Source organism: Octopus bimaculoides, chromosome 27, assembly GCF_046866305.1.
Source record: "Octopus bimaculoides isolate indiv1 chromosome 27, ASM4686630v1, whole genome shotgun sequence".
Classification (NCBI taxonomy): domain Eukaryota; kingdom Metazoa; phylum Mollusca; class Cephalopoda; order Octopoda; family Octopodidae; genus Octopus; species Octopus bimaculoides.
This window is the reverse complement of record NC_142954.1, coordinates 7913090-7925589: the sequence shown is the minus strand read 5'-3', so window position 1 is coordinate 7925589 and position 12500 is coordinate 7913090. Positions and strand designations below refer to the sequence as shown.

The following is a 12500-nucleotide window of genomic DNA, read 5'->3' as shown; positions in this document are numbered from 1 at the left end:
GCCTTGGTCCCAACAATGACACTTCATGCATTGAGTACATATTAAATTTCATTAAACTTGAACAATATTTTACAAGCAATGAACAATTTTCATCAAGACAATGATATAATTTGTCTATTTGGAACTTATTGCAAAGCTGCATGACAAACAACATTTTTGGTCTTCCCATTCGGGGAATAGCTTTTCATTTCCAACCTTTGAACAACCAGCATATTGCTGGCCGTAGGCAAAAATAAAATTACCTTTTAAAAGTTCAACGATAATTCTTCTGCAGCCACTTAATATAAAGACAATTTGATGTACGTAGGGCCTTACTTTTCGTACAATCAATTATTTGTAGTAGCTGGTACATATCTAAACTCTTGTTCGTAGTTTGAAGGGAAATTTCACCACTGTCGCTAAACACTATTTTAAAATGCGATTTTTATGGTTTGGAATTGCTCTGAACGTATGTAACCAAAGAGATGTTTGAAATCTAGTATTTTTTATGGTTATAATAAAATTAGTCGAATCTATTTTCATGCAATCGCAGTGCGCTAAGTTTCCATAGCTCCGACGGCCGACAACATGAAAACAGGTTCGACAAATTTTATTAATATCTGAAAAAATACTAAGTTTCCAACATTTTTATGGCAGAGAGTTACGAGAGATAATATTGTATTGGGGAGTGAGTTCAATACGTATTTCAGTTCCAAACGTTATGAAGCACGTGTCATGGTTAAATTACTTGATACAATTATACTTCGAGAAAGATTTTTTTCAAAATGTTTTTGTTTAGAAAATTACTTTTGGAAATGGTTATAATATTTAGAGAAATATTTTTTTCAAAATGCTAGGAGTAAGAAGAGAACTTTTTAGAGTATAGTGTTATGGTTAAATTACTCGGTACGGTTATAATATTTAGAGACAGATTTTTTTCAAAATATTAGGATTAAGAAAGAAACTTATATGTATGTGTGTGTGTGTGTGTGAATGTAGGCTCATAGATAGATAGACAAATAGATAGATACATAAATGGATAGACAGACAGACAGACAGACAGAGAGGTAGATAGACAGACATAGAAGTAGATAGATAGACAGACATAGAAGTAGATAGATAGACAGACACAGAAGTAGATAGATAGACAGACATAGAAGTAGATAGATAGACAGACAGACAGAGAGGTAGATAGACAGACATAGAAGTAGATAGATAGACAGACACAGAAGTAGATAGATAGACAGACACAGAAGTAGATAGATAGACAGACAGACAGAGTTGTAGTTAGACAGACAGGCTGATACAGAGAGATAAAATGCATTACTCCGACTATTACTTCTAGAACAATGATAATTATAATCGTTAATAATTTATTTGATCTCCAATGGTAACTTAATCATCATCATTATCATCATCATCATTATCATCATCATCATTATCATCATCATCATCATTATCATCATCATCATTATCATCATCATCATTATCATCATCATCACACATCATCGTCATGTCCAACCACTCCCTCCACCGCCGCCACCACGACCATTATCAAAACAAACTCTTTTTATATATCAATCATTCATCATTACACACCATTAGTCACTCCTTACCCTACTCATTCAAAGATCATCACCGCCATCATCGTCATCGTCATCGTCATCGTCATCATTGTCATCGCCACCACCATCAACATAGGCAGCAGCTGCATTGTCATCATCATCATCATCATCATCAACATCATCATCATCATCATCATCATCATCATCATCATCATCATCATTATCATCATCATTACCACCACCTACACTATCATGACCACCACCACCATCGTCATCATCCTCATCATCATCATAATCAACAGCAGTGACATTATCATCACCATCATTATCCCAATTATCATCATCATTAGCATCATTGTTATAATCACCATCATCCTATCACCTTCATCATTATCATCATCATCATCACCACCTCCATCACCATCATCACCACCACCACATCATCATCATCATCATCATCATCATCATCATCATCATCATCATTATCATCATCATCACCACCACCACCATCATCATCATCGTCATCGACAAAATCATGTATTTTCGCGTATGTTCCACCTCAACATTTTCTCAGACTTTTTGCAACCAAGTTTTTCACAATTTTGCAACAAATACACTTCTTAGAAATGTTTCCCTTTTTTCTGTCTATCCTTATCTTTCTAGATATGTATATGTGTATGCTTGTATGTATGTATGTATATGTGTGTGTATGTATGTATGTATGTATGTATGTATGTATGTATGTATGTATGTATGTATGTGTGTGTGTCTGTGTTTCTGTGTGTGGGTGTACATACACACACATATAAATATATATATGTGTGTATTTTTTCAAACAACTTGCAGATGCAAGTGCTACCAGATGAAAGCTCCGTATAGCAGATGCTAGCACGTTTATGGGGTCATCAGGGGAGAATGCGCGTCGTTTCTGGGCCTACCTCTCGACGGCATCACTAAAATGAGGCCCCACCTGCTAAGAATGTAGCGAAACGTATTCTTCAGGTTATCCCTACTAAAGAAATTTTCTATACGTATGGGTCGGTGGGAAATGTCAATCAGTAGAAGTCCTTACTTCTTTCAATTTAACTTGAAATAAGAAAGGGTTGTGAACCTAACCAAGATTCTCTGTCTTTCCTTCTTTTTAGGGGACACAGCGGTGGATTCTAAATGTTTTTGTCTTTAAGCCAATTCGCTCAATAGCTTCATTATAGTGAGGGACCATACTACAATAATATTTCCTCGAAGATTTCTGCATTTGCTCTTTACAATCTCTTAAAAACCAATGGTTTGGCAAGTTCCTCTATTTATGAAAGTAAGTTTCGCATTAGATTTTCCAAATTTTTCATACGAAGTTCCTTATGATTATCGGGAAAATACCTATTACAAGTTTAATCTTAAAACCAAGAGATTTGAATGTCAGAGTAATACCCTTTCACAACGTATCTAAAATATAATTATTTGTGCATGGAGATAACCGCCAAGATATCGTCTCTGAACAGATGAAAGCTAGCAGAGAGGAACAGTCTTCTCCTTAAGACGTCAGATATAAATTATCCTATATATCTATACAAACCAAATTATCCACACCCACACCAAAGGAATTGTTAGCCCTTATCAAAGAGTGGAATCTATCTGCTATAAAATATTGTTTCTAATTTTCGAACATTTGTTATCTTCTCTTCTATCTGTCTCCCACTTTCTCTCCTGAAAGCTATTATTTATAGCCTTATCTACTTCAAGTTTCACTGTTCAAAAAACAAGGAATTATATATATATATATATATATGCATACGTACATAAATACATATATATATATATATACCCGACAAAAATATGTAAATTGTTGTAATCGACTTTTGGAATGACTTTCTCTAAAATTTTACAGTGGATTAAATTATTAAATTCTCGTCAGATAATTATCTCCATCATTATTACATTACTTCAATAGATAAATAATCGATAGCCTTCGCCGATCAAAACGTTACTCGAACTATGACTATTTCATGAAAGAAAATGATTAATTAATTAGTGAAATGTTTAAAAAATGATTACAAATAGAAATCTTAACAGTAATACGCTGGGGTATTTAAGGGTATAATATTCTCTTTAATCGAATAGGTTTATCATTTCTGTATGTATATATGTGCCTCTCTGTGTGTGAGCGTATCTACGTGTGTGCGTGTGCGGATATGAGAAAATTTCGTTATTAACTGGACAGTGTTATTTCAATACATATATGGCCACGTGTGCGTTTATAGTATATATATTTGAACGGAGATAGTGATGCAATTAAACACACAGACAGCCGACAACTGATAAAGGGTCATTCTTTATGTTATTTGTCTTGTTTTCCATTTGTTTCTCTCGTTGTTTGTGTATCGAACTCATTTGTTTTCATATTTCATATTGTTTACCGTTGGTGACGTCCTGTACCCATATATGCATGTGGGTGGATTTGGTAGACGGAAACTGAAAAAAGCCCGTCGTATATATGACAAAAACAACTAACCCTGCGCCAGAGCACCTTCCTCTCAAGGGGGCAATATATATATATATATATATATATATATATATATATATATATATATATATATATATATATATATATATATATATACAGATATAGGGCAGGGAATTGCCAATTAGTAATAAAATTATTAATTAACAATTTTGCCAAGTAGTTCAGTATGAAAAAAACCTTTATCGGTAAAACCATTTGTCATCATAAATATACAGGGATTAGCATTGAGTTGCTTCTCCAACATACTGAAAATTTAGAAATAGCAGTCAAAGAACTACTGATTCCAAACTACAAATTTTTTCTCTAACGGATGGCGATATTTGTAGTTTGGAATCAGTAGTTCTTTGACTGCTATTTCTAAATTTTCAGTATGTTGGTGAAGCATCTAATGTCGACCCCTTATATATATATATATATATATATATATATATATATATATATATATATATATATATATATATATATATATATATATATATATATATGTATGTATGTATGTATATGTGTATGTGTATATATATATATATATATATATATATATATATATATATATATATATATATATATATATATATATATACATGTATATATATACACCACAGAACCCAGAAAGCGGCTTAGTAATCGTATGACTCGGGATGGCCCTTTGATGCGCTTTTTGACGTATTTTATATTATTGCAAAAGGGCAACAGTGCCTTCGAAGTTTCTGCTTCGAAGCGTATTTTTGTATATATGTGTATATATATATATGTGTGTATATATGTGCGAGCATGTGTGTATATTTTTTCCTAAGTGTGACTGTGCTTGAGTTTATCATTTATCTACGTGTGCACGTGCGTCTGTGAACGCGTATGTTTGTACATATGTGTATGAGTGCGCCTATGTGTTTTAAAATAATAAATGACAAGAAGAAGTTTCTTGATAGAATACGTTTTGGGACATTGATACAAACACATACAGATATGCATTAACACTCACACACTCACACAGATACACACACACACACACACACACACACACATATTCACAAGTAGACACGCATACACATAACAATAAGTCAGTTTCTATGTATATATATATATATATATATATTCATACGCATTTTTGCAGCCATACTCATAAATGCGTATATGCACAGGACCCTATAGTTTTACACACAGACACACATATATAGACATATATATAAATACGCATATTATAACTATATACAGAAACGTACATAGAAATAAACATACAAAAACACATTCCAGTTTCTCACAAATCTCTCTTATCGTATCCATGCGTATACGTATGTATATATGTGTATATATGCGTGTATAAACACACATATATATGTATACATATATATAAATATACGTATACATATACATATATATATATTTATATATATGAATATGTATATATATATGCATATATCTATATATATATATATATATATATATATATATATATATATATATATATATATATATGCATATATCTATATATATATATATATATATATATATATATATATATATATATATATATATATATATATATATATATATACACATATACATAACAGAGTGGTAATAGCTGATTAGTGTTCCATGGCTTTAAGTTTCATGCAGGTGAAAGTAATCAAAATTATTCGCTTAAAATCGATCTGATGATTACCGTAGTTGACATGAAACCTAAAGTTACGGAACACTAGTCAACTTCAACCACTATACTACAGCATATATATATATATATATATATATATATATATATATATATATATATATATATATATGCACACATACACATACCGATAGGCACACACACACATACGCATGTACTATATATGTTATACAGAGAATATATATCTGCTATATGGAGGGTATATATATGTTATATAGAGTATATATACATATATATATATATATATATATATATATATATATATATGTATATCATCTTGGCACACTACATATAAACATATATATATATATATATATATATATATATATACTCAATGTAACATTGAGTACAGTCTGCCTTGCCTGCCACATCACTTGCCATTTATTATAATAAATGCGTTCCTCTCTCAACATATATATATGTATGCATATACATATGTGTGTGTGTATATGTATATATGTACGTTTATATAGATATATATATACGCATATATATATATATGCATATATATATATACATATATATCTATATGCATACTTATATATATACATATATATATATATATATACATATATATATATATATATATATATACATATATTTATATATATATATATATATATATATATATATATATATATATATATATATATATATATATATATATATGTATATGTGTATATATATATATATATATATATATATATATATATATATATATATATATATATATATATATATATACGTATGTGTTTATAAATATGCATGTACCGCCATATATATAGATACAAACACGCACGTGTATAGGCATACGTACATATATATATACGTGTAGATATGTGTGTGTATCTGTATGTGTATGTGTGCATGTTTGTGTGTGTCTCTGTGTGTGTCCCTGTGTGTTTGTATGTGTGTGAGTGATTGTGCATGTGTGTGTATTTAAATGGTGGCAGTCGTTCTTTTTAATGGAACCATAGACACTATCTTTCCAATATATGGTAGTATATGTCGTGCTGTGACTCTTGACAGGTGTGTAACTCTTTATCGTTGAGAAGGCGGCATTTGAACGTCGAAAGCGCAGAGCTGGAACAGATATATAACATATTACAAGTGTGCATGTGTGCATATCTATACATTCCTCGCGCTCTTATCACCCTCTCTCGCTCTCTCTCTCTAACTCTCTAAATTTCTCTCTCTCTCTCTCTCGAAATCTTTCTTTCTTATATATATATATATATATATATATATATATATATATATATATATATATATATATATATATATATATATATACATATATATATATATATATATATAGTTTTAGAGAAAAGAACCAAGGTTCATGAACTCATCGATGAAAATTGAGTTTTCACCTGTAAATTTGGATTTTTATCCCTAATATTATTGTTGATAAAGAATATTATTGTTAATAAAGAACTCACATAAAGAATCTTGCAAACCAAATCCCAAAACGAAATATATATATATATATATATATATATATATACACACACGTAAATTTTGTAATTGAGTGCTCAACACCGTATTGGTGGATAAGGATTCTTTATTTGTGTATTAAGGGCTATCATCGGTTTCATGTGTATATATATATATATACATAATCGCAATTCCGTTATATATAAAGTTCATTTCAGGGTCTTGGCTTTAGAAATTTTAACAATCAAGCCGTCCTTTCTCACGGAATTTCGTCTTTTTCTAAAGCAATACCCTGAAGTTACTTTATATATAATGAAAATATGATTGTGCAAATCAGAAAAATTATATATGTCGAAACAATTTGTTAGCCTTTTATAGTTTTTATAATTATTTATGTTATATATTATATTAATAGTATTTAATATAATATTGTTGTATAAATGAATTATTGAATTGTCAATAGAATATCTCTATATTTAATTCATCTTTATATATATTACATAATAAGAAAGCGTGGGAGAAAGGCATTTCGTCCGTCTGTATGTTCCGAGCTCAAATTCTGCCGAGGTCAACTTTGCCTTACATCCTTTCGGCGTCGATAAATTAAGCACCAGTTGAGTACTGGGTTGATGTAATCGACTTAACTCCCTCCCCCAAAATGTCAGGTCTTGTGCCGCCTTTAGTAGAAAGGATCCTTATTGTTTGTGTCGTTGTGGTTGCTTCACCTCCTCTCACGCTACAACCAGGCTTTGTTTCGTGTTAAAGTAATTACTATGTCTTGTTTATTTGTTGTAAGTTTATTTCTATTTCTCTCTGCTTCTCTTTCAGTGTATGAAGCCATGCAGCCTGGCTGGAGGTGTTTTAACAGACTGTGAAAGCAAATGTGATGTAAGTATCCATCTATAATCATATACATACATATATATATATGCATGTGTGAGTGTGTGCGTGTATGTGCCTGAGTATTATGTATGTATGTATGTGTATGTGTATGTTGCCAGACGGGGTACCCAAAAGTAACCGGAAATGTTCTCTGTGAGATAATCCCGTGGTAGTTCAGCCTTCCGCCGCTAGAAGCCATTTTATGCGATCTTCAGGCAACAGTCTACCGACCGGCGGCATTCTCTCTGGTCCTACTGCCACGTGGTGTTTCTTTGCTTTGCAGCGCTTCTTCCCTGTTCGTCGATTTTTGCGATGGGTGAAACGAAGGAACAGTGTGTTTCCGCGAAATTCTGTTTTCTGTTGGGACAAACGGCGGTCGAAACAGTTTCCATGCTTCAAACAGCTTACAAGGACGCAAAATACAAGTTTACGAATGGTCTTCACGCTTTAGGAATGGTCGCATGTCGCTTGATGACCGACCTCATTCAGGGCAACCGTTGACCTCACCAAAATTCATGAGCTGATCTTGTAGAACCGTCACCGAAAAACTGACGAACTTTTTGATATGACTGGCGTGTTTTGGTGCTCCTGCAAACGAATTTAAAGCGAGGAATTGCGAATGAGAAGGGTTGCAGCAAAATTTGTGCCTCGTTTGCTCACGGAAGATCAGAAGTAGTAGAGACTGAATGCGTTTCTTGAATTGCAAGAAAATCTGGAATTTGATCCGGATCTTTTTTTCGAAGGTCATCACTTCTGATGAAAGCTGGTACTACGGAATCTGCAGATGTGGAAGAGGTGAAGAAAAAAGACTACGGGGGCGCTAAAAGCTATTACGTCGTAAAAGTTCCAGGGCTGCTTCCAACAGCGGAAAACGCGTCTGGACAGATGCATTGCTTCAGATGCAGAATACTTTGAAGGTGGTAAACGGGTAAACATGTAAAACTAAGTGAATAAAATAATATTGCAAAATTCCGGTTTCTTTTGGGTATTTCCTCGTATTTTGTCTCATCGTTTGATTCTGAAGAAGAGCGAAGGCTCGAAACATCAAAGACGTCTTCTACTCTTCTGTTGCATCCTCTTTATTTTTCTTGCACCTGCCTTAATTTGTTGTATACTTTTCAGTTATACATATATGTATGTGTGTATATATATATATATATATACACACATGCACGCACACACACACACATACACAAACACGTGATATAGAGGAAGGTGTGGCTGTGTGTAAGACGTTTGTTTCCCAACCACATGATCACGCATCGCGGCACCTTGGGCAAGTGTCTTTTACTATCGCTTTGGGCTGAGCAAAGTCTTGTGGTAGAGGGAAGCTGAAAGAAGCCTGTCGTATATATGTGTGTGCGTGTGTATGAGTGTGTGTGTGTGTGTGTGTGTGTGTGTGTGTGTGTGTGTGTGTGTGTGTGTGTGTTTGTGTCTGTGTTTCTCCCGCACCACGAATTGACAACCGGTGAGGGTGTGTATATGTCTCCGTACCATAGCAGTTCGGTAGATTACACCGATATGATAAATAGGAGGCTTTTAAAAGAATAAGTACTATAGTCAATTCGTTCCACTAAAGCCCTTCAAAACGGTGCCCCAGCATGGCCGCCGTCAAATGACTGAAACAAGTAAATGATAAAAGATATACATATACATGTATATATACATATATATATATATATATATATATACACACACACACACACATACTGTATAGAACATGTATATATGCATATATACACATATTCAAATATGTAATATTTACACACACACACACACACACACACACATATATATATATATGAAAATATATATATATGCATCCACAAACACAGTGCGTAATGAATTCAATATTCCTTGACAGGCAAAACCTACATGTAGCAAATTTGAACCTATCAGCAGCATTGAGGTTTTTCATAAGTAAATATTCACTATTATTTGTCACTTGACATATGCCTATATATATATATATATATATATATATATATATATATATATATTTGTGTGTGTGTGCATATAAATGCAGATGTCTACATATATGTGTATAGCCATACACGTACACAGACACACACACACACACATATATATATATATGCACGTATGTATATATGTATGCATATCTATGTGTGTGCGTGTGTATATATAATTTTTCGGTTTGAAATACTTAATTTGCAATCCATTCTCCAGGGAACAGTCAACGTTATTATAACTGAAAGCGGTTTTCTTTACCGCGCAAAAACCAATCATCTCTCGCTTCAGCAGTCACTCGTTCATTTCCGTAAGCACACAAACGCGCGCGCACTCAGACACACACGCAAGCATATACATACATATGTACATATATATATATTAAAATGGGTGTTCAGGGGATGGATATTAAGTATGACATCAGCATTGTGCTCCTTTATGATTTTTGAATTATTGTGCAAACATCAGCAAAAGTATTTTCTAAGGAAAATAGTTCTCACGGTTGTAAAGATATATGTGTGCACATGTGGCTATAGATATGTCTCCGTGTGGATGTGTGGATGTGTGTGTGGATGTAAGAGAGAGAGAGAGAGAGAGAGAGAGAGAGAGAGAGAGAGAGAGAGAGAGAGAGAGAGAGAGAGAGAGAGAGAGAGAGAGAGAGAGATCCAGAAATTCGTAGAACACAAGATACTTAATGGTACTCAAATGATTAAAACTTAGACTCCGATATCTTTGTGTGTTGGCACTCCGTCGCTTACGACGTCGAGGGTTCCAGTTGATCCGATCAACGGAACAGCCTGCTCGTGAAATTAACGTGCAAGTGGCTGAGCACTCCACAGACACGTGTACCCTTAACGTAGTTCTCGGGGATACTCAGTATGACACAGTGTGACAAGGCTGACCCTTTGAATTACAGGCACAACAGAAACAGGAAGTAAGAGTGAGAGAAAGTTGTGGTGAAAGAGTACAGCAGGGTTTGCCACCACCCCCTGCCGGAGCCTCGTGGAGCTTTTGGTGTTTTCGCTCAATAAACACTCACAACGCCTGGTCTGGGAATCGAAACCGCGATCCTGTGACCGCCAGTCCGCTGCCCTAACCACTGGGCCATTGCGCCTCCACTCCGATATCTTTACATGGGATCGATTCTACAGGGTAAAGAACGGTTATAAGGGGAATGAAATTGAGCAGATATAGAGGCAATTATGCAGATAAACAAATTAGATATACTAAACAAATTAATCAAATATATTAAGTATAATAATTCGGGTATCATATACACAATATGTCTATATGTATAAATGTATACATGCAAAGCGAGAGAAAGAAAAAGCTGGATACTTTCAGACGATGCATATTTAAGTATGAATATATAGATATTTATATTGATAGATCCAATTTACTCAGAGTACACCTTTGAACTTCTCTAGATTAAGATCTGAAATATAAAGCTCGTCGTATTCAATGTTGATTGTATCCATTACGGTCACATATTGTGAAGAACTACACTTGCCAAATTTATCATGGTTCTCTGAGCCCCCAGGAGCAGTTGTTAAACTTATAACACCTTTGGTCCATCCCTTCAATTTTCTCTGGCGTTTTTATTCTGTGTAAGTCAGACCTATTAATATAAATATCAAAATATTTATCCTTAAATATTCATCATCGGAGAGTCTCCACTTTTTGCTTTCTCTCATTTTGCATGTCCACATATATACATACTTAGTATTTCGTATCCAAGCTCTTATATTTGATATAACTAAATTCTTTATCCTCTCTCTCTCTCTCTCTATCTATCTATCTATCTATCTATCTATCTATCTATCTATCTATCTATCTATCTCCGTCACTCACTCACTCACCTACCACACGCGTGTCTATACCGTAAAAAGCTTGCTTCCTAACCAACTGGTTCCGGGCTCAGTCCCGATACGTAGTACCATGGGAAAGTGTCTTCTGCTATAGCCTTGGGCCGATTAAAACCTTACCAGTAGATCTAGTAGAAGAAAACTGAGAGAAGGTTATTGTATACATGTGTATGTATGTATGTATGTATGTATATATATATATATATGTATGTATGTATGTATGTATGTATGTATGTATGTATGTATGTATATGGAAAAAAAGTCAAGGTAGAAAAGGCTAAAATAATTTTATAAAAGACATTTCGGTACCAGTTTCAGTCATTGACACTTTTTCAACTGTAAGCATGGAAAACAATTAAATTTTAGAAAAATTAAAAGAAAAGTATTTTGAAAGAATATTTGCATATATATACATAGATACATATATATACATAGATACATATATATACATAGATACATATATATACATAGATACATATATAAGGGTGTATTTAAAAGATGCAGGCATAGTTGTGCGGTAAGAAGTTTGCTTTCAAACCACATGGTTCTGGGTTCAGTCCTACTGAGTGGCACCTTGGGTAAGTGTCTTCTACTGTAGCCTCGGACCGACCAAAGCC

At 33.4% G+C, this 12500-nt stretch overlaps 1 protein-coding gene across 5 annotated transcripts in view; it reads left to right on the top strand.

Moving 5' to 3' along the window:
- Window positions 1–12500, top strand: part of LOC149130841 (anosmin-1-like) — a 779297-nt gene that overhangs the window by 602931 nt on the left and 163866 nt on the right. For all 5 annotated transcript variants that reach the window (XM_089343749.1, XM_089343751.1, XM_089343746.1 and 2 more), the window contains exon 3: window positions 7997–8056. In XM_089343749.1, coding sequence (XP_089199875.1) covers window positions 7997–8056 — 60 coding nt within the window. The remainder of the gene's footprint in view (window positions 1–7996; window positions 8057–12500) is intronic.